General features: G+C 48.0%; 2 protein-coding genes across 3 annotated transcripts; one reads left to right on the top strand and one right to left on the bottom strand.

Annotated features, from left to right (window-relative positions):
• Positions 1 to 1,533: 1,533 nt before the first annotated feature.
• Positions 1,534 to 7,547, bottom strand: Ctu1 (cytosolic thiouridylase subunit 1). Its single transcript, XM_031386320.1, has 3 exons — positions 7,500 to 7,547; positions 4,080 to 4,622; positions 1,534 to 3,395 (listed from the first exon to the last, which is right to left on the bottom strand). Exons 2-3 carry the CDS (start codon positions 4,585 to 4,587, stop codon positions 2,668 to 2,670), a joined length of 1,236 nt encoding a protein of 411 aa, XP_031242180.1. The 5' UTR covers positions 4,588 to 4,622; positions 7,500 to 7,547; the 3' UTR covers positions 1,534 to 2,667.
• A 9,761-nt stretch (positions 7,548 to 17,308) lies between these two features.
• On the top strand, positions 17,309 to 26,609 carry LOC116102099 (sialic acid-binding Ig-like lectin 12). 2 transcript variants are annotated; one of them, XM_031386317.1, is made up of 7 exons: positions 17,309 to 17,792; positions 18,022 to 18,294; positions 18,478 to 18,525; positions 19,681 to 19,938; positions 20,845 to 20,938; positions 21,292 to 21,373; positions 26,102 to 26,609. In XM_031386317.1, the coding sequence occupies exons 1-7, from the start codon at positions 17,360 to 17,362 to the stop codon at positions 26,288 to 26,290; spliced, it is 1,377 nt and encodes a 458-aa protein (XP_031242177.1). In that variant the 5' UTR covers positions 17,309 to 17,359; the 3' UTR covers positions 26,291 to 26,609. The 2 variants fall into 2 exon arrangements, with proteins under 2 accessions (XP_031242177.1, XP_031242178.1); XM_031386318.1 differs by lacking the exon at positions 21,292 to 21,373.
• The last annotated feature ends 263 nt before the right edge of the window (positions 26,610 to 26,872 follow it).

Genomic DNA, 26,872 nt, shown 5'->3' with positions numbered 1-26,872 from the left:
GTTATGTGAGTCTGGGCAAGTTATTTCACTGGGTTGCATGTTCATCTACCATAACTGAGTATTAAACAAGCATTACTCTCATAGTACTGCACTAACCAGGGGGGAACATCCTCCTGGCATGGGTCCAGTCCCATAAGCAGAAAGCTTGGAGTTGTACAATCTGCCTAGAGAGTCGTCAATCACCCCCTTACCACCCCCAGTCCCTCCTCTGTTCCCCAATCCCTGTCCACAGCCACTTCTCTTTACAGCAGCCAAGGGGTTTTTAAAAATCGGTTGTTGGATGGACCCGGGATAGAAGCGCTTGGGAGAGTGGCCTTCAGTGTTAGAATAAAATTCAAGTTTTGACACTATACACCTGGTCCAGTTGCAGATGCCTGGAAGAGATCAAGGTTATTTGTATACCCTAGCTGACGGATTGGCGGCCCCGTCCTCCAAAGGGAGCTCTTCCTGCAATATTTCTGAGATTTGTCCCCCTAACTTTATGTGGGTGGCTGCTCAAACGCCACCTCCCCAGAGGCCTTTTCTTGATGACTTCTTCCTTCCTCCCTCCCTCTATTCTATTTTTAACAATCAAACCTTTGTGCTGGGGGTGTAGCTCAGAGATAGATTGTCTAAAATCCCCCTGTGAGGAGCTGAGGGTGTGTCTTCCCATGTTAGGTTCTTAGTTCAATCTTCAGCGTTGAAAAAAGGGAAAAAAGTGACCATCACAATCACCCGATGTTATTTGTTTGCAATTGTCCTTCCTCCCCTCTCCTGCCTCCCGGGCTGAAAATTCGTGGAGGGGCTCCTGTCTCTGCCCATTGCAGCTTCCTGGCACCTGCAGGAGGACCAGACAAAAGGATGTCCAATATTTGCTGAATGAATAATTGACCTGGTGCTTTATAAGCCTGGGAGAGGGGGACCCGATGGAGGCAGGGCATCCACCTCCTCGCTTCAACCCTATCTTAATTTGGTAAATAGGGACCTATGGAGTTCAAGTAGTCAACGGGTCACTTCCATGAGGACAGTGCCACAGAGGCTAAGGAGCACCTTGAGCAGAGGCTCAAGGTTGAGGGGATGATCAGGGGAAGCTTTTAGTACTCTAACACAGGAAACAGCTTTTGAGGAGCCGTGTTCTTGGGAAGGCTCCTCAGCCTCTCAACTTGCTAATATGGCAAGGCAGTACCCGGAAGCCTGGAGCCCCCTGCTGGCCAATCCCCAGTATGCAGAGCCAAGCTGGACACATAGTTCCATTTTCACAGTAGGAAATGGCACCTTGGAGAGGTTAAGGCAGAGACTCAGCCCAAGTTCTGTCTCCAGAGTCTAAGCTTGGGGTGCCCACCTCACTTACAACAGATACACCCTATTACAGATAGGACTGGTGACAGGCCCTGTGGTCCCTTGAGGTTGCCATGGGAAAGAAATGAGAAGGTACATGTAAGCACCCCAAAGCCAAGATGAAGTTCCTTTGAAGGTAATGTATGTGTTGAAGACCCACACGTGGACACTCTTACTTTCCTATCGCTGCGATAAAACACCAGCCACAAAAGTATCTTAGGGAGAAAAGGTTTTATTTCAACTTACATTTTAGGTCACACTCCATTACTGAGGGCAGTCAGAGCAGGAACTGAGGCAGAGGCCATGGGGGAACACTGCTACTACTGACTGGGTTATTCAGCCTTCTTTACAGTATCCAGGACCACCTGCCTAGGGACTGGACCGCCCACATCAATCATCAATCAAGAAAATGCCCCACAGGCTTGCCTGTAAGCCAATCTTATGGAAGCATTTTCTCAGATGATCCCAGCCTGTGTAAAGTTGACAAAATAAAGCCAAAAGTGGCCAGCCAGGACACTGACCCAACAACCATGTGAAAACCACAAATTTGATTCGGAATGTATCAGCTCAGCAGAGCGCTGGCTTCCAAAGACCCACAAGCTAAAAAAGATATCAGATAGTGCCTGAGACTTCCGGAAGGGACCTGTCTACCTGAAGTTCACACCGATGTATTTGACCAATGTCTTGATTAATGACTTTTTTCTATTGTTCTGGGGCTGTAAATATTTGCGTAACTGCTCCCACAGCAGTGTTTCATTTCACGTCGTACCCAGCCATGGAAGGTCCCAACTGGTTCAGAGTAAATTTTCTCGGATTCCCGTAGGTGCAAGAGCTGTGTCTGGATGAGACAGGTGTAGTCATGTGGATATTCCTAGTACTCATGTGACTTTGTTTACCTGATTTGGGAAAACGGAAAAGGAGGGTCAGGGCTACATGGCCCCACAGAGGTGTGCAGGAATGCATGGATGTTGTTCCCTTCTCTCTTAGACTTGGTAGCCCTGCCTAGAGCTCCCTACACTTCTTCAAGGGTCAGGTTACTATACATGGCACATCCCTCCATGGGGTACAGTCAGTCCATGGGGCTCAGGTTGAAGGGCACTGGTTACTTTATAGGTGTAGGCCACTGTACGGTACAATAATCTGCTGGGCTCAAGTGACTCTGAAAAGTATAGCGACTCCATAGGGAAACAGGTCAGTCCCAGAGTGCAGTGCACTGAAGGGAAATCACTTCACAGTGTATAGATTACTCTACAGTTGCAGGGCACTGAGGTACAATCACTTCCCCGGGCACAGGGCAATGTAAAGTGCAGAGCTCAGCTCAGGTCACTCCATCACCGGGCTCAGGTCACTCTAAGATAGACAGGTGGTTCCTGCCCGGTCCCCTCCATTCCCGGGGGGCAGGTCACTCTGAGGTGCACAGGTGGTTCCTGCCCGGTCCCCTCCATTCCCAGGGCTCAGGTCACTCTGTGATACACAGGTAGCTCCTGCTCGATCCCCTCCATTCCCGCATGGGTTGGCTTCATCTTTGGGTTGCTTGCAGATGCAGGGTCCTGGTGGGGCCACAGGGTCACTGATGACTACGCTTGGGTTCCCAGGCTGTGGTGGCTCAACTTGCAGCACACGGCGGCCCTTGCCGATGGCCAGGCGTGGCAGGCCTCGGTTGAGGCCATCCAGGAGCGCACAGGCCTGGCAGAGCTTGTGGCTGGCCAGCGCTCCGCAGCGGGAGCAGGTGCCTGGAGGAGGGGGCCTTGCTGCGGGAGCCAGAGCTAGTCGCTCTGCCGAGTGCACGAGGTCCAGCACGGCTGATGGTCTGGCCGCCTCCAGGAGCTTAAGCAGGTCCCGAGCATGGCCACGGAAGGCCTCAGGAGCATACACACACTCCTCGGAGAAGTAGCGGAGATGTCGAAAGTGCGCATACAGCACCACCTCCTTCTGCGAGGCAAACTGCAGAGGCCGGCACCGGGGAAGTGCGCACCCCTCGCCCGTGGAGCCCAGCACTCCACCCCTCGCCAGCCTCCCAGCATCACCACGCAGGAAGTTCATGAGCACGGTTTCAGCCATGTCGTCAGCGTTGTGGCCTGCGGGAGAGAGATCAGGTGATGGATGAGGACAAAGAGAAGGTAAAAGGTCCCAGCTCATTTCCTGGTTTGAAAAGTTACCGAAATCCACCAATCCCTGAAAACCCACCAATCGGGATTGGCTTGAATATTCACCAATCCCCACCTTTGATATCTTCACCCTGAAAACTCCTCCCCATTAAATACTATATATAAGCCTTTCCCCTGCTCAGTACTCCATGGCTTCTCACTGGAGCAGAGGCAGCCACCTTCTTGTGTCACTTTCAATCAATCTCCTGTGTGAGATTTGTTGTGTGGTGTGGCTTTGTGGTATTCCTTGGCTCCCGACTGCCAGGGTACCTTTTCCTTCAGGGCTGTAACACAGCACTTACAGCCTGTTGTTGTTCTTGCCAATGGCCAGACTCAGTAGGCCTCAGTTGAGGTGTGTGCACAGGCCTAGCATTAACACGAGGGGGGGGGGGGTCCCAAGAAAACCCTAGACAACAGGAAAAGTGGAGAAGAGGCCGGGAACCGCGGAGCAGAAAATGAGAGGATCCTGTAGATCCAGTGGAAATTCTTGGGACCGTGAGAGAAGAGACGGAGTGTGTGTGTGTGGGGGGGGGGGAGTGGAGACCCCACTCCACTCTCTTGCATTTCCTTGCACGCTACCTTTCCACACCGTCCCTGCTGTACACCAGTGCTCACCTGTCACAATATGTGTAGCTCCCACAAGGCGCGCACCCTCCTCCAGCGCGCGCCTCCGCAGCACCCCGCAGAAGGTGCAGCAGGAGCGACTGCGGCCAGAGCCTGCAGTGCTGCGGGCCACGGCGTCCATCGTCCAGCCCCCGAAGAGATCTTCGTAGGCCACGATGGTGAGCGGCAGCTCCCAGCGAGCCGCCTGACTGCGCACCGCCTCCAGCGCAGCGTCGCGGTAGCCGCCGATGCCCTCATCTACGGCCACCAGGTGCAGGGTGATGCCCAGGCGTGGAGCAAGCTCGCGCAACACGTGTGCCAGCACTGTGGAGTCCTTGCCACCAGAGGCACCCACGGCCACTACAGCGCCCGACGGCAGCAGGTGCCCGGCAAGCACCGTATGCAGCACCTCAGCCTCAAAGGCAGCACAGAAGCAGGAGCCGCACAGCGCCTGCCCAGAGCGTGGGCGACGGAGGGCAGCACGGCTCTTGTGACAGGAGAAGCACGTCGGGGCGGGCATCTTGGAAAAGAAACGGGTCGCCTGGGGTGTCTACACTGTGGAGGAGAGAGAAGGGAGTCATCTGGGGCGTCTACACTGCAGGGTTGATGGGAGAGAAGAGGGGAGGGGACCACACAGGATATCCAGAAGGGAAGCTGATCATTCAGGATGTCTGCACTTTGGAGCTGAGGGGAGAAAGAAGTGGATCACATGGATAGTCTGTGTTGTGGGGGTGGGGGACTGTGGAGATGGCGTCCTACTGAGTGGTCTTTACGGGGGGGGGGGGAACCCATGGGAAGGGCAGCTTCTTCCTACACCAAGAAACTAAGAACCTGACGACAGGGTTTCGGGGAGACAGAGGGGAAGACATGCAAGGGATAGACAGAATGGAATTATGTCTGTTTTAGGAAATGGAGCACAGTTTTGTGGTCACTCTCGCTACAGCCTTGATCATAGACAACTTCCAGGGCTGACCAGAACCCGGAAGAGCTTGCTACTCGGAAGCAGAGGGCTACAGATGTTTGGATTTTAGTAGGGGAGGTAAGATACTGGGACCCCCGCATGAGGTCCTGATTGCTTCGCCTGGAAGGCATGGTGGCCCCTAGGCACACAGAAGCTGCCTGCATCTCCTCTCCATCACCAGCTGTAGTGAACCACAAAATCTCTGCAGGCTCAGGCCTCTCCCCCAGACCACCTCATCTCCAGCTTGGACTTTCCGGGAGCTGGTCTTTCAGAACAGGTCAGGCTGTTCTGACCTGTCTACCACATTGTGATTTATCACAATGACCAGAATGATCTGGAATGAACGTGTTTACTGTCAGGAACACCCACGAGGTCAGGACCTGTACCACTGAGCACTCTAAGCAGCATCTCGACCTTTCACCAAATGGGGTCCTGCAATGGAGCTCAGGTCTGTCCTTCCAGATGCTCAGACTAGAAGCCCTGAGGTCTAGGACCACCTTGATCACTCATCTGGTGGGGGTGGGGGGCTCAAAATTCAAAGTCCAGTCTTGACTTGTTCTTCAAATGCCCCCTAGTCCATCCTCAGAACTCATGCTCAGATCACCTAAGAGTACAGCCAATCCCTTTGTGGCTCCAGATGCCAGACACCTCACATCTACTCCATGGCCAGCACTGTAGCAGAATTCTAGTAAACCGCTGTATCTAGGGTAAACTTTAGAATGAAAAGGTTGTCTTTCACTGGATCTAGAGTAGATATCCAAGTGAATAGTTGTTTTCTAGAAGTACTTTGATCTTGAAGAAATCATCGAAGAAAACAGTGATCATTTTCTATTGTCTATGGAGTCGTTTTCTGAAGGAGCTTTATGGCCTTTGCCTGACCTTGGTCACAAGACAGTCCTGATACACATGTAATATCTTGCATTATTGAGTATGGCAAACAGTCCACCACAGGGCCCAAAGTTGCAGGGGTGTGATGTTTCTTTTGATTAGGGGCTTTGGTTTGAAAAACTTCTTTTACCTAAAAAGCAACTTTTGTGTTTAAAAAAAAAAGGCTACTCCCACCTAAATCCTCACATGCTATTTAACTATGCAACCTAAATTAATATATTTTTTTTTCATTTTAAAGGTTTTTCTGCTGCCCAGAAGCATTTGTCCTAAAGGAGACACAACCTAAACGCTAAATAAAAAGGAAGAGCTCAGCGTTCAGTTCATTGAGGCTGGACCCCCCTGCTGCCTCAGAGCCTGATTACATTCTAAAGTCACCCTCAGAACACTGACCCAGCCTGTTTGTCTGGGTCAGTGGTCTCTGCCTTGACCTCCCCTTCTTTACTCTCCTTTATGCCGACTTGCATATAACAACCTGCAGATCCAGCCCAGTTATCTTTTTGACAGTTCTGTGACTGATGTTAGCACCTGCTGACTAACAGCTTGGAAGGCCCTGTGGCCCCTTCCCAGTGTTCTCAAGTACCCCAGGAACACTCCTTTCCTCTGGCCCAAAGAGTTCTTTCTGACCACTGAGCCCAGCAAGCAGCCCTCAGGACTCTCTTAACTCTCATGGCTGAGCACTGCCCCTTGAAATATATCCTCCTCAGCCTTTGATTCTACCCTTCCTCTGGCCTGGATTAGGTCCACACCAGTCTCTCACCACTTCTCCCCAAGCCCTGCTCAGCAAGCCTGAGAATCATCAGGCTCAGAGGTGCCTCCAGGCTTGTCCTCCAAACCTCCCACTTAGGATCCTTGCAGGGCACCTCTCAAGTGCTCCCCAAATCTGTCCCTTCTGCCTGGCTTATCTGTCTCCTGAGAGTGCCCACCACCTTCTACCCAGCATTTAGGCAGAATGGCGGGCATGTAAATACACTCTCTGTTCTCAGCCATCTAATCCTGTAAGGGGGTTGGTTGCTGTTGTAAGGAGTAGCTTACAGACACACGCAGAACAGAAAACCGGGAGACCAAATCAGTAGTCCCGAGCTGATGGAGGGAACCAGGCTGATAGTTACAGTAGTCTTTAGCTGAAGGAGTGAACCAGGCTTATGCTAATTAGTAGATATCTAGGATGACGAGGGAAAGAATCTTGTGTACAGAAGGGCGGCAAACTCCAGAGGTAATACTAGGCGTGGTCTTGCACGCCTTTAATCCCAACACTCAGGAGGCAGAGGCAGGCAGTGAAATTTCTGCAAGTTCTAGGCTAGCCTGATCTATAAAACAAATTCCAGGGGTGCCTCCGGGTGGCCGGCTCTCCTAAATGGCAGAAGAGGAGTCTCCAGAACATATTTAACAGGGACAAGAGAAGGCAGATGATCTGTCACCGCCAAAAGAACAAAGCGGCCTGGCAAGAGACCAGACTAGGAGATCCTGGCCAGAACGCGAGTTGACAATCGTAAAAGCGAGTGCCAAATCTCTAGAAAAACCTTCCGCTCTCCGTGGCACCACGGCCCCAAGCCCGTCAGACCCGGAGGAAGAGGAACACTAACCTGAGTGGAATAAGCTCTGCACTCTGCCTGCCACGCGGAAGCCCGGCGCGTAAAATGCCCTGAGACTACAACTCCCATAAGGCCTTGTACTGTTTTGCCTACGACTTCCAGAATGCAACAGCTCTAAAGGAGCGCCTGTAATTCTACAGTAGCTTGGACTCCAATTCCCAGCAACACTTGAGAGTACGGCTTTCCTTCTGCCAAAGGCCGAACTCTGTAAGGCGTACACCCGGGGCCGTGCAGTGGGGACTGAGCTGCGAATACTGCTGTTGCCCTGGCAACTCGAAGTCACCAGAAGGGATGCTTGAAATCAGAAGTGGTTGAAATCGGAGTGGCTGCAGTATAATTTCCTAGTTTTGCGGATTAACCTACGCTTCTGCTGCTTGCTTGTTTCTCTGTCTCTGTCCCTGTTTCTCCCTCCCTCCCTCTTCTCTTTGTGTCTCTCTGTGTCTGTGTCTCTGTCTCTCTGCCCTCTCTCTCCCTCTCCCCACCCCTCCTCTTTCTCTCTTTCCCCACCTACTCCGCCCCCAGGTGTCCTGGAGGAACTAGCTATATAGACCAGGCTGGCCTTGAACTCAGAGACCCATCTGCTTCTGCCTCCAGAGTGCTAAGATAAAAGGTGTGTGCAATCTCGCCCCTTTCTGTCTCCCTTCCTCCCCCACACCTCCCTCCCTCGGAAAGGTGGAAGGAGTCCAGATGGCACACAGCTATGTAAGCTATTGTAAGCCACATCAGTAAACTGTCTTGTACTGTTTAAGGTCATTGGGAACCTGGCTCTGGATGTGGAATCACCGTCCCAGCCCGACTTTAGACCCGAGCATTTTGTCTTAGAGAGTTCTCCAAGACCACTTGCTTAGTCACCAGCTGCCTCCCTGGTCCTGTGAGAAAGTGAAAGAGAACAGCCAAATAGCCGGACAGTGGACTACTTCCTTAAGAACAGGAGAGTAAGTTCTTAGAAGAAAGATAGTGTATCCCAGAACACAGATGCGGTGGGACCCATTCCCAGGCACCTCTGCTACTTCTCATCCCAGATGATGTCTGTGGTGGGAATGGCTAGTTGGGAGTCTGTCTACCTGGAACCCTCTTCCTCAGCCAGATGCTCCTGCGGACTGTCGTGGTTCCTGGCTTCCCCAGTCTGTTTCTGCTGGATGTTTGTTACGTGTCTGATCTGGTGCCCCGTTATCTTTCTGCAGCACTTGAAATGAAAAGCATTCCTATTGTGGATTATTCTCCAGCTTCAGACATGAAGCCCCTCACTAGGGGATTCTAGGTAGGGACTCAATTATTGAGCCACTCACTATCCAAGTCCTAACTGGGGAATTCTAGGCAGGGGTTCTACCACAATGCCATACCCTAGCTTCTCATTAGGGGATTCTAAGCAGATGCTCTATTACTTAACTATGTATACTCCCAGCACCTCACTGGGGAGATTCTAGGCAGATGTTTTAATAGTGAGCCATGCCCCAAACTCCTCAGTACTGGTATTAGGCAAGCACTCTATTACTGAGCTATAGCCCCAGAATGCACTATTCTATGCCTTTTATTTTTAAACAGGGTCTCACCGTGTGGCCAGTGCAGACCTCAAACTTATAATCCTTTGTCTCGGTTCTCCAAGTAGCTGGAATTACAGCCCCGAGCTACCAGGCCAGGTTCAGCTGGGTGTTTCTCTTTAACACAGTTCCTCATGTTGTGGTGACCCCAGTCATAAAATTATTATTATTATTTTTGCTACTTTATAACTGTAATTTTGCTGTTCTTGTGAATCATAAGTATCTGTTTTCCAATGGTCTTAAGCAACCCCTGTGAAAGGGTCATTGGACCCCAAAAGAGTCACAGCCTGCAGGATAAGAACCGCTGACCTAGACTATGGGGATGATGCTTCAGCACTATTGACAGAGTGAGCCCACTTGTCTGGTCTGTCTATTCTGTCCTGTGGTCCTTATGTGCCAACCCCCTCTTCATCAGCATCCCCGGCAAACTGACTCCAGCTAAGTAAGGGAAGAAGGAGGGAGACTTCGCCACACTGCAGAGAATCAAGTACCGATGCAGACACAGCTCTGAGGGAGTGTGTGACCAAGTACTGGGCAGACAGTTTTCTGGAATGGGCATTGTTGTGTAAAATGGAAAACTTCCATGTCTGGGGCTCAGGGAGGAGCACACTGAAAGCTCCAGAGGACTAGGGATTCCTAGGAGAGCTCATGAGTTGGCAAACTTAGGTCTCAGTTGTTCTGAGTACTTGAGCAAGGAGAGAAAGAAAGAAAAGAGACCAGGTCCCACCTTTCTTGTTGAGTTAATGGCTTCACATCCTAATTTGCTTCCCTGTTGCTGTGAAAAAACATTGACCAGAATTAACCTGCATTTATTTTAGCTTAGAGAGCACAGTCCATCGTTAAGGGAAGCCATGGGAAGAACTCAAGTCAGGAACTTGAAGCAGAAACCATGGAGGAACTCTACTTACTTAACTTACTTCCTGGCTCACATTGAACTACTCTCATAACACTGGGAGGACCGCCTTCCCAGGAGTGTACCATGGGAGGACCACCTTCCCAGGAGTGGTACCATGCACAGTGAGCTGAGTCCTCCCCATATCAGTCAACAATCAGTAAGATCCCAGATAGGCTGATAAGATTGAGGCAGTTTCTCAGTTGAAGTTCTTTTTTCCTATGTTATCTTAGTTAGGGTTTCTATTGCCTGTCTCCAGTGACACATTTACTCCAACAAGGCCACACCTCCCAATAGCGCCAGTCCCCATGAGCCTATGAGGCCATTTTCATTCAAACCACCACAAACGTCTTACCTTTCTGTGTTAATCGCAATCCCACCGTGGGCTTCTGCTTTGCTCATCTTTTGATGAGCATCAAAACTTATCTGTGTCTTAAGTGATTTGAATCGAGGCCACACTGGCTTCACTACACCTCCAGTTTTGCTCTGGGCTCTTTCAGGAAGTTACACTTGAGAGGGCAACCTTTGCTGTGGCTGGATGGCTGACCTCAAGCACTCAGCCACACAGGCCACTCTCCATAAGAGGGCCAAGAATTCCTCAGGCTTCTAGAAGCCCCATAGATCTGAGTAGGGGTCGAGGTTGAGCTACTGGGGCTTCAGAACCTCTCATTCTATTAGTCAAAGCAGCTCTAGGCAGACTGGGGGGATGGCTCATTCAGTAAAGTGCCTGATATGCAGGCATAAAGACCTGAGCCTGGTCTGCAGAACGCACATTTTTAAAACCCAGGCATGGTAATATGCACTTGTAATTCCAGACTCGTGGAGAGAGAGACAAAAGACCCCTGGGGTTTACTGGCTAGCCTACTTTTAAAGCTTTTGTCTACCTAAGAAACCCCAGATTAGTGGTATTGTCCTCTGACCTTCACATGCATGCAAACACAGGTGACTCTCCCCACATGAATGTACTCTTCACACACATACATGACCATAGGTTCAATTCATATTTTAGGTTGGTGTCTCTGAATCACCGCACAAACCACTCAGACACCGATCTCAGTCAAATAGGGATAGTTTATTGAATGGCACACCACAAGACTGATTGATCAGGGCCACAGATCAGACTTGGGAGGTGGCTGTGACATTAAGTTAAGATCCTATAGGGTTTTTAAGCCTAAAATCCACAAACATCTATGCCAAGTTATTTCACCAATCAGTATGTAGGGATAGGGGTCTTCCTTAGAAACATGTCTTGTTTATGTGCTTATCCTGCTCCCACTGGTAGGGGTTCTCAGCTGTGGTGGAGGACTTGCCTTGCCTAACATTCATGTCTTAACTTGCCAACTAGCGTGCCAATTCCCCATCTACATTTCTCTTTCTGCCAAGTAGGATGTCAATTCCCAGGCAGTTCTTGGGAACTTAAACTTTACTCCACCCCTACTGAAAACAGAAGTCTTGTTCCAAATAGCTTCTTATATTGGTGCAGATGTCTTTCTTATGTTGGAGTCCATCTCAGGGGTGGCTTTTAAAAAGAAAAAAAAAATCATAAAAGCTCATACATAGGTGCAGGAAGTGCTGCCTGGCGGTAGGTTCTGGTCCAAACTTCTTGTCGCTAACTATACAAAGCAGTTCTAACTGACTTCTATTGTGATTGAAGAACACCCAAGCATAGACTATAACAGGATATGTAATCAGCTCCAGCATGAGACAGTTTCCTAGTAACAGTAATTACAGCATTTGAGAAAGTTTCTTTGTAACATTAGTAATAGCACAAAATGGCAGGCTAGAAAGGTAACGGTTACCTAGGCCTTAACACTTTAGAAGAGGCAGAGATGATGACGATGTAGATGATGAGGATGTAGATGATGAGGATGAGGATGAGGATGATTAGTGTCTCTTATACTGAGTGGAATGTCGTATTCCTATAGGAAATGCTTGTGGTTGTTTGGAGACCACTTCCTCCAGCTGCTCACTTACCTAAGCCTTGCATGATGTGATGTGGGATGGACTCACACCTCTCAGGGAGGACAAGAGGACCAATGAGACACGCATGTAGAGAACAACTTAGGGCCTTTGCTTCCTATCCCTGAAGATGGACAGAAGGATCAGGAAAAGAAATCAAGCCTGTGCCTCTCCTGGGTGTCTCCTTCCCAGTGGACATGGACTCTCCTCAGTATGTCCAGCTAGGGCCTCTGTTCTGTGTGACCAGGCTCTTCTGTGGGGGCAGCAATGTTTCAGTCTCCATTGATACCATGGGCAGCATTTCATCCTCTTGCTTAGGGCTCTCCAGAACCAGTCTGCCCTGGGCAGAGACAGAGGGCATCCTCAGCTCTCATGGGCATATCTATCACCCACCAAGATGTTGTTGCCTGTAGTGAGAATTTTGCTTTCTTTGAAAAACACAGAAATAGTATGGGAATATGATTTTTTTTTAAAGATTTATTTATTTATTTTATGTGAGTACCCTGTAGTTGTCTTCAGACACTCCAGAAGAGGACGTCAGATCTCATTATGGGTGGTTGTGAGCCACCATGTAGTTGCTGGGATTTGAACTCAGGACCTTAGGAAGAGCAGTCAATGCTCTTACCCGCTGAGCTATCTCTCCAGCCCCCAGGAATATGTTTTTCTTTTAATCCCAGGTGTGGGCTATGGGGCTGCTTTAGACTGTCCATGGCAGCTGACTATGATTTGCCTCATGCTCTAGCAGGGGTGTGATTTTGCCAGCTGCAAATAGTTTCTGTGATTGTGTGACATTTGAAATTTGAGTACTTTTCAGAGGGTGTATAAATGCTAGAGCCCAGATAAGTGGATGGTTGTTGTTGCTGGATTGGTAGTTGGTTATGGTTGGTCAAGGTTTGTTAAGTAGTTGTTAAGAAGAAACAAGAAGAAATTAGATATTCTGATGGTGAAGATCAAACTTGCCCCAAGGAACTTGATGCTCCCAATCAGCAGGAAGTAGTTTAATGATAATATCACCTCTTTCCCCCCTATCCTTTTTTCTCTCCTATCTATTGTTAGGGGGCTGTAGTGGTTTCAATAGGTTTGGCCCCCATAGACTTGTGTGTTTGAATGTTGGCCCTCAGGGAGTGATGCTATTAGGAGGTATGTCCTTGTTGGAATAGGTGTGGCCTTGTTGGAGGAAGTGTGTCACTGTTGGGGTGGGCTTTGCCTGTCTTCCCCTGGTTCCCTTCAGAACAAGATGTAGAACTCTCAGCCCCTCCTCCAGTACCATGCCCGTCTGGATGCTGCCATGCTCTCCCCTTGATAATAATAGACTGAACCTCTGAATCTGTAAGCCAGCCCCAATTCAATGTTGTCCTTATAAGAGTCTCCTTGGTCATGGTGTCTCTTCCCAGCAATGGAAACCCTAATTAAGGCAGGGGTTAAAGTGTGGAAGAAAGAGTGTAGAGGAATGGAAGGAAGAAGAACCCACAAAGTAGCCAAAGCCAGGCTACGCTGCCCACTAGATCTGTCCTACCTACCTTTTCTGGAGACCTGAAGGCACAGCATGAATGAATGAATAAGGAATTGAATGAATGAAGTTCCATCCAGAGTACCACGGGACACAGGTGACAATTCATATGCATTAATTTGATCCCAGTAGACAATAGTTGACCAATGGCTCGTGAGGTGGAGAATGCATGCAATTAGATAGTTCCCTGCCCACACTAGCAAGATTTGTATGGCCAGATACCACAAACTATGAAGCTTACAGATATCAGAGATTTACTCCTTATAGAGCAGGAGATTAATCGGTGCACTGGCAGATTCAATGTCCTGTGAAAGTATATGTTCTTGAAAATGATACTTTGTCATGTGGTAGAATGAGCAAGCAACCTCCCTTGAGTTTCTTATATAAGTGGCATTAGTCTAATTTGTGAGGGCCCATCCCTGTGACCTAATTCCTACCTAAATGTGCTGGCTAGTTTTATGTCAACTTGACAAAAGCTAGAGTCACCAGAGAAGGGAGTTTCAATGAGTAAAATACTCCTACAAGATAGGACTGTTGGCAAACCTGTAAGGCATTTTCTTAGTTGGTGATTAACGAGGGATGGCCCAGACCATTGTGGATGGTACCAGTCCCGGACTGGTGGTCCTGGATTCTCTAAGACAGCAGGCTGAGCAACCCATGGGGAGCCAGCCGGTAAGCAGCACTCCCCCATGGCTTTTGAAAGTTCATCTGCCTCTAGATTCTTGCCCTGCCTAAGTTCTGCCCTTCCTGATTTTGATGATGAAGTGTTATGTGGAGCCGTGAGTGAAATAAACCCTTTCCTCCCCAAGTTGCTTTCAGATTTGGTGTTTCATCTCAGCAATAGAAACCATGACTAAAACACTAAACAACTCACCTCCATGGGACTGAAGATATGGCTCAGTGAAGTGCTTGCTACACAAGCATGGGGATCTGAGTTCAGATGCCCAGCTCCACATAAAATCCAGGTGCATGGCTGTAATGACAGAATGACAGTGCTGGAGCGTGGGGGAAGCAATAGGCAGATGCCAGGGGCTCACTGGCTATCAGGGGGTCCAGACTGTCTTAGGTGTTTGTTTGTTTTTGTTGATGAAATACCCTAACAACAGCAACTTATGGGAGGAATATTTATTTACGCTCTAAGTTCAATATACTATTGTGGCAGAGAAGTCAGGGCAGCCCGAGCTCAAAGCATCCGCAGTCAGGAAGCAGAGAGCCATGCTCAGGTCACTTTCTCCTTTTCATACAATCCAGGACCCCAACCCAGGGAGTGGAAATACCACACAGAGAGAGAGAGAGCATCTTTCCACCTCAGTTCATCTCATCAAGATAAGCACCCTCCCACACACAGGCATGATCAGAGTCCCATCTCCCAAAGGATCTTAGATTTTGTCAAATTGACCATCACAGAACCTGCTCAAAAACTAAGGTGGAGAGTGACAGAGGAGTATACCGAGAGTAGAATTCGGGACTTTATATGTGCATGCAAGTGCACCCACCTACACACACGTATACACACATTCCCTAGACCCACCTCTTATCACTATAACCTTGGGGAGAAGGATCTCAGCATTTGTGTTTTGTAGGGACCTTTAGCACTTCCATTCTGGAACTCGGTGTCTTCTGAAAATGAGGAAGTGACATATATATCTTCTCAATTCTTAGGGCTATGTGTCATAAGTTCCTCTCTTAGAGGCAGATTCTCAGGGTCTTTTCTTCCTGTCCTACTTTCTTTACAAACTGGGAACAAGAGGGAACCAGACAGGCAATGGCCTAGCCCTTCTGACCACTGAATTGCTGCAGTTTCTGGTAACTAGGAGAGAGTATTTGGGCAAAGATAGGGTAAAGGTTGGTTGCCAATTGAAAATTCAGAAAGTGGTGCTAGAGAGAGAGAGAGAGAGCAAGAGAGAAGAGAGAGAAAGATGGGGAGAGACAGAGAAACAGAGAGACAGACAGGGAGAGAGAGACAGTGAGATTGTTAGTTGAAGGTGGTGGCCAGACATGCTTAAGCCCACATTGTATTAATCAGGGTTCTCTCAAGGAACAGGATATTTATAGAATGAATATATATATATATATATATATATATATATATATATATATATATATTACACACATATGGGATATATCATACTTCAACATTGGATGACTAATGGAAGGGACAAGGATCCAATAGTTGTTCAGTCACTGAGGCTTAATGTCTCAGCTTCCCTATCTCAAATGATTCAAGGAAACTGACATAAGTCAAAAGAGACGACCTCTCGGGATTATCTCCACTTCTTCCTAGCTCCCACCACAAGTTAAACACAATCTTCTAGGAATTGCTGACCATTCCTGAAGGGAGACAATAAGGCTGGTGTTTCTCACTTTATGTCTTCTGTTCACTTGGACCCCTTGGGGAGGACCCTGAACAGACAAGTACTCCTCTGAAGCTAGGCAAGAGTACGAGACAACAGCAGGGAAGAAATATGTATTGGTATGCACAGCATCTCTTTAAAATATCTCCTCTCTTGCTAGATCAACTACATTGGATTTCCATTTGACAATCTTCTCTCTACCAAGTCTCAGTACAAAATTTTGGCCTCCATATCCCCTGATCTACTGTGAGTGAGGCTCCCATCTGTAACCTTGCTGTATTTTGGCTTGTGCTGTGTTTGTTTTGGTTTGTATGTTTTGAGCCTGGATCTGTTGAAGCCAAGGCTGGGCTGAAACTCACTATGTAGCCAGCCAAAATTGACCTTGGACTCTGACCCTCTTGCCTCCTATTCCTAAGTGCTGAGTTTGCAGGCACATACTACCACACACAATGTGGTGGAGGAGATGGAACCTAGAGCTCTGTGCATGCGAAACACACACTCTACCAAGCTAGCTACACGTTCAGTTCCCTTGATGGTTTTAATGGGAAGAATGTTAATTTCTGCCTGTTAGTGGCAATATATAAAGTGTTTGTTGCAGTTTTATTCTTAATCCAACTAACTCCTAAATAATTGAGACTGGACTATTATATTGGTTTAACAAGCTTTAAGGGCACAACAATTGAGCAGTATCACTGTATTTTAATCCTCTAAATTAATCTGGCTGTGTCATAGTCAAAATCCCAGTGATACTTGCATTTTAGTACTGATCTGCTTCTCTGGGCTCTAGGTCTTTCCACATGTCTCCTGGACTCTCTCCTTGTGGTGAATCCCCACTTCCTCTCTGTCTCCCCATCCCTGGCTGGGTGGAAGTCCAGTTCTATTTTCTTCCCGGTTCAGCCATTGACTGATCAGTTTCTTTATTGACCAATCAGGGAATAATTGGGGAGCAATGTTTTGCAACCAGATTTGGGGGCACAGAAATCAGCATTTGAACAATAAAAAGACAGTCTTTACACACTGCACAATAACATCATGCCTATACGTATCCTCTATAGCAACTAGCTATTCAGTCTGTCCTACCTCCACTGAGTCTCTGGCTGTGAGATGCTCCAGGGACAGTGCAGCTTTGGGAACAAGGCTCAGGTCACTGTGCAGAGAGGGTGGGCCCAGGACAAGCTGCTCAAGGAAGGAAGGATGCCTCCTAGCTTGTACCTCCCGTCCCTCTTCTTCCCTATGCCCTAGAACCATCTCCAACTTCACCAATATCATCAGCCTCAGGGGAAGCTCTGGGGGCTCTGGATGGAGCAAATGCATTTTCACTGGGCAAAAAATTTCACTCAAAGGCCAAGGTTAGTACAGAGAAGGAGGAAAAAGAGTTAGACCCTGAACTGTGGGAGAGGCCATCTTTGGTCTCAGGAGTAGATCTGGATGGTAGGTGGCTGATACTCAAGGACCCTGACAGTGCCTGGGTCTGAAGCTCCTCCTCCTGAGGCAGCCACTATCCTGGCCTCACCCCTGCTTCCGCTGGGGCTTCCTCCAGGCCTTGCATCTCTTAGTTCCTCAAAGCAGAGCCTGGGAGACAGTTTTAGCTGGACATGCTGCTGCTGCTGCTGCTGCTGCTGCTCTGGGGGATAAAGGGAGTGGAAGGTAGGGTCAAGGCCAATGAGGGTTACACCCTGCATGTGGAAAGGAAGGTGGTGGTGCAGGAGGGCCTATGTGTCCTTGTCCCCTGTAACTTCTCCTATCCTAAGAAGTGGAGGACTGACTTAGATCCAATTTATGGATACTGGTTCCGGGAAGGAGCAAACACAAAGACTGATTCTCCTGTGGCCACAAGTAACCCAAAGAAGCTAGCACTGAAAAGGACCCAGGTTCGATTCTCCCTGTTTGGAGACCCGAAGAAGAATGACTGCTCCCTGAACATCAGAAAGATCAGAAAGGAGGATGCGGGGTCATACTTCTTTCGCCTGGAGAGTCCAGAAGTAAAGTATAATTATCTTGAGAACAAGATGACTCTGGTTGTGACAGGTCAGACATGGTCTACAAAGATGCCATGGGTTGGGGGGTTGGGGGGGAAGATGAAGTACGGGTATCATGGGTGCCTCAGGGCTAGGCTGGGATAGAACTCTGTCCTGGGAGCAGCTGGGTCAGAGCAGAGCATCAGGACTCAGGGAAGGTGCTGGATCAGAGCCAGAGCTTCATCTGAAGCTGCACCTCACCCCATCCTGATGCTCTGTTTCTCCCCTCTCCTCACCAGCTCTCACCCCCCGTATTCTTCTCCCGGAAATGCTTGAAGCTGGCCATCCCAGCAACCTGACCTGCTCTGTGCCCTGGAACTGTGAATTGAAGGTGCTCCCCACATTCTCCTGGACTGGTACCTCTGTGTCACTGTTGAGCACCAACACCACAGGTTCCTCAGTGCTAACCATCATCCCCCAGCCCCAGGACCATGGCACCAACCTCACTTGTCAGGTGACCCTGCCTAGAACTCATGTGACCACAAGAATGACCATCCGGCTCAACGTGTCATGTGAGGCTGGGATGCCTGTTTTTCTAATGCAAAGTGGTCCCCAGGGTGGGGTCAGGGTCTGGACACTAGGTCCTAAAATCCTGATAAGGGGACTGGTCAGGATGATGGCCCCTGCCATACCCGCCTAGGCAACTGCTGGGGACAAAGGGTGGTTGATGAGTTCACTGTGTCATTCTCTCTTAGATGCTCCAAAGAATCTGACTGTGACCATCTATCAAGGAGCTGACTCAGGTAGGTACCATCCTAGGTAGGGAATATAGCATCTCTTTGGCTCAGGCATGCTTATTCTTCCTCATACTGGACTCACCCTGAGGACAGAGGCTCCTTGTTGGGGAACCACTGGATCAACTCCTCTGGAGCTCCTAGGAGTTTGTACCGGTCAGTATCAATCCCTCACTTTCCTAGATCTGCAATGCCCCTTGACCATCCCAGGTACAGGGTGACAAGGACACAGCAGAGCCACACCGTCCAGGAGCCTGTCCCCATTTATGGATCTGCCTGCATTTCCCCAGTAGCTATGCTCTGAATTCTTGTGCAGAGAGACACAGCTACACAATTAGGCACTCAGAACACATACAGTACTCTGTCCTCAGAAGCACAGTGTCCAGTCTATACACTTATAGTGTCCTGTTCACATAGGCTGTGAGCCTTGTCTTGTCTACTTGAGGTTCTGAGAGGAACCAAATGTCAGTAGCAGAGATTGTCTTTGGTCTCCATGACCACAGTACCCAGAACTGATGGATCTAATTCTCTGGGTTTCTAGTACCAGCGGGCAGCAAGGCCATGGAGTTCCCTGTGCCACCAGCAATGAATAGTGACTAGGTCTTGTATCTGTGATAACTGTGTCTTTGATTGATAAACCCCTAAATGCACTCATGTGACTCAACTGATAGACTACTTGCCCAGCAGGCACAAAGCCCTGGGTTGGTTCCATCCCCAGAACCATATAAGCTAAGCACAGTATTGCACACCTGCACTTGGGAGGTAGAAGCAGGAGGATTAGAAGTTCAAGGTCATCCTTGCTACATTGTGTGTTTGAAACCAGCCTGAGCTATGAGACACTGCCTTCAATCCTTTGCCCCTCTTTTATGTGTTCTCTCTCTCTCTCTCTCTCTTCCCCCATCTCTGTTTGTCTGACTCTCTCTCATCATCAACTTCAGTGTATAACTGGATCGCATGTTCTCTTTAATTTTGAGGCTTACAGTCAAGTAGTTCCCACTGAAATGAGACAAGTTTGGGTTCTTGCTGTGATGATAAGTGAAAGCCCATGTTTTCCTATCCTTTGCTCCCTATTGCTGTGTCAGTGCCTGTGTGTCAGTGCCCTCTCTGGATTCTAGTGTACCTTTTCTTAATCACATCACATTGACTCTGTCTCTTTCTCCACAGCTTCTACAATCCTGAAGAACGGCTCATCTCTTCCTATCTCTGAGGGCCAGTCACTGCGTCTCATCTGTAGCACCGACAGCTATCCCCCTGCAAACCTAAGCTGGTCCTGGGATAACCTGACGCTGTGCCCATCCAAGTTGTCCAAACCCGGGCTCCTAGAGCTGTTTCCAGTGCATCTTAAGCACGGAGGAGTGTATACCTGCCAAGCTCAGCATGCCCTGGGCTCCCAACACATTTCCCTGAGCCTGTCTCCACAGAGTGAGTGGCTTGTGGGCCAGAGGCAGGCAGGAGGAGGAGGCTAACACCTGGTTCATCCTGGCAATGTTCCCATTAGCCCTCTTGGAGGTTGGGGGAGGGACCTTAGCTCCAAGTTTTGCTGAGCTGTGAGGCCTATTATGTTCTGGCTATCTAGAGCCTCACTGTCTTGCTCCTGCTGTAAGGAGGGTGTGGGTCAGGGAGGGGAGTGACTTCAAGGAGCAGCAAATCCTGAACTGAGGAGAGGGGCTTAGATGGCTGAGGTTTGAGTACAAGGCCCTTGCTTCTGCAGGCCAGGAGGAAAGGACGTAAAACTCAAGGGAAAACTGAACCAAAGCAAAACTGTAAAAACAAAAATGCAACAACTTAGAAGTCAACCTATGTGGTGGCCTGGGTCCCATCCCACCGCTTGGGGATCCTAGGCAGGAACTTAACAGCTGACCTATATCCCCAGCCCTCGTTTTTATTTTTATTGTGAGATAGAGTCTGACCAAGTTTCCCAGGCAGACATTGAACTCAGTTTTTAGCCCAGAAACCCCTTTCGTTTGAGAGCCTCCCGACTTTGCTTCAGAGGTAGCTGGAATGATGGGCATTCTTCATTACATCTGTGGGGTGAAGTATTCCTTTGCCTGTTGTGAATCTGCGGTTGGAACTCAAGCTCTAATACATGCTGAGATACATTTAATGGTCCAATTTGAAAATGCAAAATAATTCTATGCTGAAAAGGATACCAAAGTAAATCAAGACAAACTGATGCCCAGGTTTTATGTCCCCTCTGCCTTCTCTTGTCTTTCCATTTGTCCCTTCTCTGATATCTGAGCTAGGGTTGAGAAAAGTGGAAAGTCCAGCTTCTTGTGTGGGTCTAGTGTAGGAGGAGAGGAGAGGTTTCTTAGCATTCTCTGTCTGCAGGCAGTGCAACTTTATCCGACATGATGATGGGAACCCTTGTGGGTTCAGGTGTCACAACTCTCCTTTTCCTGTCTTTCTGCATCATCCTCCTGGTGTGAGTATCAACCTTGGTGGGGAAAGAGAACCCCGGATGGTGAGGGACAAGCCTGATACCTTACCCTGAGTCTAGGCCTGGGGAGAGACCCAGGTGGGTGGGGGAGCCTGAAGTCAGGGGAAGCTGTGGTCTAGGCATATGGTGAGTGTGTAGAATTCTGGAGTGTTGCAACCCTCAGGCTTCACCGTCTCAGATGGTGGGAGCCGCTTTTCAACACAGGAGTCTCTGTGACAGGAGCAGTGGCCATCTTGACCACCCATCACAGACTTAATTGCAAGCAGAGGGTGGGGGAGTCTGCCAACTGCACTCCTTCCTGCCTATACTGAGAGGCTCCTTGGTGTCCTCACACCCAGAGTAAGATCCTACAGGACGAAACCAGCCAGGCCAACTGTGGTAGCTCCGCATCCAAATGCCCTCAGGGCTTCAGTTTCTAAGGTGAGTGACCAGTGTGCCTGTGTTCAAGCCCAGGGTCCTCCTGCCTGAACTCCTCCCCTGAGATGGATCCCCAGTGGTTCTGCTGAGTGTGGTGTCAGTTGGTTGCAAGAGGACTTCTCTAACTCATTTCCTAACTCAATGATTACTGTGCTACAGGACCCTCTCTGCCTTTTAGCTCCTGCCATGGCAGTGTGTGTGTGTGTGTGTGTGTGTGTGTGTGTGTGTGTGTGTGTGTGTGTGCGTATGTTGTGTGTTTGTAGGAGTATGCATGCATATAGATGCATGTGTAAGAGGAGGCTTGAGATTAATGATTTGAATCATCCTCAGTGGCTCTTCCACCTTGTTCATTGAGGCAAGGCCACTTAACCAACCCCAAAGATCACTGATATGGCTATTCTCACTAGCCAGGCATCCCCTACTTCTGCCTTCTAAAGCAAGAGCTATGGGTGGGCTACCACATCCAGCTAGCATTTACATCATTTCTGAGAATCCAAACACTGGCTCTCATGCTTCCCCAGAAAGCATTTTACCACTGAGCCATTGCCCCAGGTCCCTTCCTTTCATCCATTTGTGAAATATTAAGTACTAACAAAGACCAGGTGTCAGGGACCCATCTACGAAGAACCATAGAAAACCTTGGACTCAGCCATGTCTATGTATCTATCTACTATCTATCTATCTATCTATCTATCTATCTATCTATCTATCTATCTATCTCTCTATCCACCTATTTATCAATGATCTATCTTCTATCATCTATAACTATCTATCATCTATCTACCAACCTATTTATCTATCTTCTATCATATCATATCATATCATATCATATCATATCTACCTATCTATCTATCTATCCATCTAATCTGTGCTCTAGATTTTAGTCGTCTCACATAACTTTTCATCTTGAAAAATTAAAACTACATACAGCTGGAACAGCTCCCACTTCTGCCAGGGTTCCTTCCCCAAGCTCCTGGCATCCATCACTCCCTCTCCCTCTCTCTTCCCACTTCCTTCCCTCCCCCTCCTTCACTGGGAGACTGACTTCTGCAGATACCTTCTATGTGAGACCACACAGTATTTGTCCTTTTGTGACTGGTTTACTTAATTTAACACATGTCCTCAGGATCCATCCATGTTGTAGCATACTACAAGATGCCAAAAGGTGGGTTCCACTGTATGTACCATACATTCCTTAGCCATATTTCTGAGTTTCTTCTCCCTGTTTACTGTTGTGATTTGCATACATAAATGTGAAAAATCAAGATTGTATCTCAATTACATACACACACATATATGCATTATTGGGTCATATGGTTCTACTTTTCATATTTGAGACTCTGTCAATATTGGCTATTTTCTGTTTCCTTTTGTATTATTTTAATAGTGGATATCCTGGTGAGTGTGAGGTGTTATTTCTTTGTGGTTTTAATTTGCATTTTCTAATAATAATAGTGAATATCTCTTCTCTGTATATCTTTCTGGAGGAGTACCTATTTCCAGTTCTTTTTTTTTCTAGTTGGGTTGTTTGTTGATGAGGAATAATAGATGTTCTTTAACTACCCTGGCTCTTAGTCTCTCATCAGATGTGTGGATTTTAAATATTTCCTGTAGGTTGAATGTGGTTTGGTTAGTGATGAGGGAGATTGGATTTTGCCATTTGATTATTCCAGGTAGAAAGAAGAGCAAGCACCTCTATGTATGTATGTATGTATGTATGTATGTATGTATGTATGTATGTATGTATCTATCTATCTATCTATCTATCTATCTATCTATCTACCTAGTCTGTACTCCAGATTTAGTAGTCCTCTCAGAAAGAAGAGGAAGTAGGCAGTGAGTGGAAGAGCAGCCATGAGGGCTGTGTGAAGAGACAGGGGAAGGATGGGCCACCACAGGGAGTGATTTTGAAGAAGTTGAGTGTGTAAATCATTTCTGAGCAAACAGACTACCATGAGGAACAAACTAACTGTAACTTCTATGAGGAAGAAACAACTGTTACCTCTGTGGATGCCTCTGGATGCAACAGGCAGGACACAGTTTAGCAAGGGGAGGACAGAGGCAGAGGCATTAGGCAGGATTCTAGATGATGTGGAGGAAATCTGGACTGGCTGATGGATCACTCACGAAGCCGAGATGAAGGGCTTACATGTGGGCCGAGGGTGGGGTCTGAGTGACAGGGGATGAAGGATGATGAGTGAAAGAGGTTGGAAAATGACTCAGAGGTTTACCTTGAGCAGACAGGAGGAGAGAGGTGCCAGTCACCGAGGGTGAAGAGACTGCAGGAAGTAGTTTGGAGCAGAAAAGGAGAAGTGCAGACTGTTTAATTACATGTGTGAACACACACACACTTGAGTGAAGTACCCATGAAGGACAAAAGAGGGAGCTGGATCCCCTGGAGCTGTAGGTAATGTGGATGCTGGGAATTGAATCCTGGTCCTCTGGCGGAACAGTATGCTATCTTAACCTCTGAGCCATCTCTCCAACACTGAATGTATTGTTTGACAAGGGTTGAGGGTTCAGGTATAAACAGTCCAGGTATACAAGGTTTCCAGTTATGCATTTTTAAACTTGTGAGTTTTCTTTTTAAGGTTTTATTACAGTTTTACATTCATTTATTTTGTGGTGTGTGTGTGCATATGTGTGTGTATGCATGTGTATGTGTATGCTTGTGTGTGAGCATGCCAGGGTGTGTATGTGGCAATTAGAAGACAACATTCAGGAGTTGGTTCTCTTCTTCTGCCATGTGGGTGTCAGGGATTGAACTCAGTTCATTAGGCTTGGCCGTAGGCATCTTTACCCCTGAGCCACTTTGTCAGCCCAGCTTAGAAGTTTTTAGCTTTAACATCACACAAAAGCATTACCCAATCTGTAGAAGTCATACTTCCAAGTTTGAGTTTTGATTATTTTGTGGAACCAGTAGCATGTGATTCAATTCTCTCTGTGATTCTGGGCAGCAGCCATGTGCCACAGCCTCCATTCTGTGACCCCCAAGGCTGTGAGGTATGTGGCCGGTGGTTTTTCTTCTCTTCTCTTTTCTTTTTCTTCTCCCTTTGTTTTAATGTGGCTATCCAATACTTTATTATACTACTCTTACCTGTTCATATCCCCACACACAGATACACACATGTACACATACATGAAAATAAAATTTAAAACATTAAATGTAGGCAGGGTTCGACTTGGTTGCACCTTGGGCTACATGAATTAAAAGCATTGTCTTTCCTTTCTTCAGCCTCGTGTATGTGTATTTGGGTGCCTGTTCATATAGTTTCTATAGTTTTTAGCTCGGCATCACCTGTGAAGCTCCTCCTGCTTACACATTTACAGGTTCTCGGTGTTCAGGGTGTGAGCTTCTTCAGGGGGCGTTCTTCTTCCCATCTGATAAAATGTCTTTGACTGGCTGTTCCTTGCCCTGCTCTATTGTACTGGAAGCTTCTGGAAGCAGGCATCACGCCTGAATCAAGACACTGCACCTGTCACTCACTCTGTCCAGCCCGTGTCATGAATCACAATTAGGCGGCTGTTGACTCATTTGTTTTGTTTTGAGATGTGTCTTGCTGTATATCCCTGTCAGACCCAGTAACCATGATGTAGCCCAGACTGGCCTTGAGCTCACAGGAATCCTCCTGCCACAGCCTCCCAAGTGCTGGGATTACAGAAACACCATGCTGAGTACTCAAACAGACACTATTATGACCAGCTTCAAAAGGCTGGGGCCAAGGAGATAGCTCAGTGGGTAAAGTGCTTGCAAGCATGAGGAATTGAGTTTGGATCACCAGGCATAGTGGTGCAGACCTATAACCATAGTGCTGGAGTAGGGGCAGAGACAACTGGACCTGGCCAAAATGGTGAGCTCCAGGATTAGTGAGAGGTCCAGTCTTAAAAAATAAGGTGGAACACCATAAAGGAAGATACCTGATGCAGACTTTCGCTTTGGCATTCACATGTGTACACACACCACACACTGATGAAACACACACATATCAAGAATAAAAGAGGCCGTGGTCCTACGTCTATCATATCCATTCCACCTTAGAATATCCAACTACCTGAGAATCTCACACATGTGTCCCTAGTAGAATATAAGTGCTGGAGTCAGAAGAACTGGATTATGGTTTTGAACTGGGATTTTGGTTTGGGTTTCTCTTTATGGCTTGTTACAGAAGCCCAGACTGACCTGGAACTCCTATGTAGATCACACTTGTCTTGAATGTGCAGTGAGTCTCCTGTCTCTATCTCTGTCCCGTAAGTCTAGCATGACAGCTGTGCACCAGCTCTCCCAGGGAGTCTGGTTGAGTTGCTTGCTTACATCCATCTCAGCTTCACATCTATAAACTAGAGACAAAAGGACTGTCTTGCTGGTGGAGCTAGGGAGAGGGGGTGCTCATTAAGTATTAAATGTTTTCAGAAAGTAGGAATGAAGGTGATTTCCACAAAAATGCACATGGGAGGCTGGAAAGAGGCTCAGAGGGTAAGAGAGTGTGCTGCTCTAGCAGAACACCTGAGTTCAGTTCCTGGCACTCACATAGGGCTCCTCACAACCTCCTTTAACCTCAGCTCTAGGGAATCAGATGCCACCTTTTAGCACCTGCAGGCACTGCACCATATGTGTATATACCTCTACACATATACATGTAATTTAAAATTAAAATGTTTGTGGGTAAGTAGATATGGGGTTCCAGGGGCCCCTGCCGTCCTATCTGACTCTCTCCTTTCCTCTCTTTACAGAATCCTCTGGTTGAATCGCAGGCAGATGACAGCTCTGAGCCCCTGCCTTCCACAGTTGAGCCGGCCCCCTCCTTCACAGAGGAAGAGATACATTATGCGTCCCTTAGCTTTCATGAAATGAAGCCCAGGAACCCATGGGGCCAGCAGGACACTACCACAGAGTACTCAGAGATAAAGTTCCACAAATGAACGCATGGTCATGACCTTGACTGAAGGGAGCATGGAAGCCACAGTAGGCTGACTCAGGACTGGAGAAGGAAAGAGTTGCCTAGGTTGACATGTGAGGCATGGGGCTTCAGAGCCATTCCTTTCATGACACAGGCATTCTGCTACGGCCCACGCCCCTGTGCTGCCCTGTCCACACAACTGCTACTGTGCCCTGGGAATCACAAGCTTGACTTTTTACTCTTCTCTCTCATCTCTGTTCCTCCCTCTCCCTCTTCTTTTTTCAAGTCAGGGTTTCCCTGTGTAGCCCTGGCTATCCTAGAACTTGCTCTGCAGACCAGGCTACCCTTGGACTCTTCTTCCCAAGTGCTCGGATTAAAGATGTGCACCACCACCCAGCACTTGACTTCATTGTAATTGTATGTGTGTGGATATTTTGCCTGCACACATGTCTGTGCACCACATACATGCCTCCTGCTTGCAGAGGCCAGAGAGTTCATCAGATACTCTGGAATTGGAGTTACAGAGAGTTGTGAATGGCCACATGGGTGCTAGGAACTGAACACAGTCATCTGCAAGAGTAGCCAGTGCTCTTAACTACTAAGC

The sequence above is a fragment of the Mastomys coucha genome, unplaced genomic scaffold (genome assembly GCF_008632895.1).
Source record: "Mastomys coucha isolate ucsf_1 unplaced genomic scaffold, UCSF_Mcou_1 pScaffold21, whole genome shotgun sequence".
In the NCBI taxonomy this organism is placed as follows: Eukaryota; Metazoa; Chordata; class Mammalia; order Rodentia; family Muridae; genus Mastomys; species Mastomys coucha.
The sequence above is the reverse complement of the archived record's forward strand: the minus strand, read 5'-3'. Positions and strand labels throughout refer to the sequence as shown.

Coding starts and splice junctions, on each gene's coding strand:
- LOC116102099 (XM_031386317.1), top strand. CDS start 17,360: ATGCTGCTGCTGCTGCTGCTGCTGCTGCTCTGGGGGATAAAGGGAGTG. Junction 17,793..18,021: donor GATGACTCTGGTTGTGACAG/GTCAGACATGGT, acceptor TCTCCTCACCAG/CTCTCACCCCCCGTATTCTT. Junction 21,374..26,101: donor TCAGGGCTTCAGTTTCTAAG/GTGAGTGACCAG, acceptor CTCTCTTTACAG/AATCCTCTGGTTGAATCGCA.
- Ctu1 (XM_031386320.1), bottom strand. CDS start 4,587: ATGCCCGCCCCGACGTGCTTCTCCTGTCACAAGAGCCGTGCTGCCCTC. Junction 3,396..4,079: donor AGCTACACATATTGTGACAG/GTGAGCACTGGT, acceptor TCTCTCCCGCAG/GCCACAACGCTGACGACATG.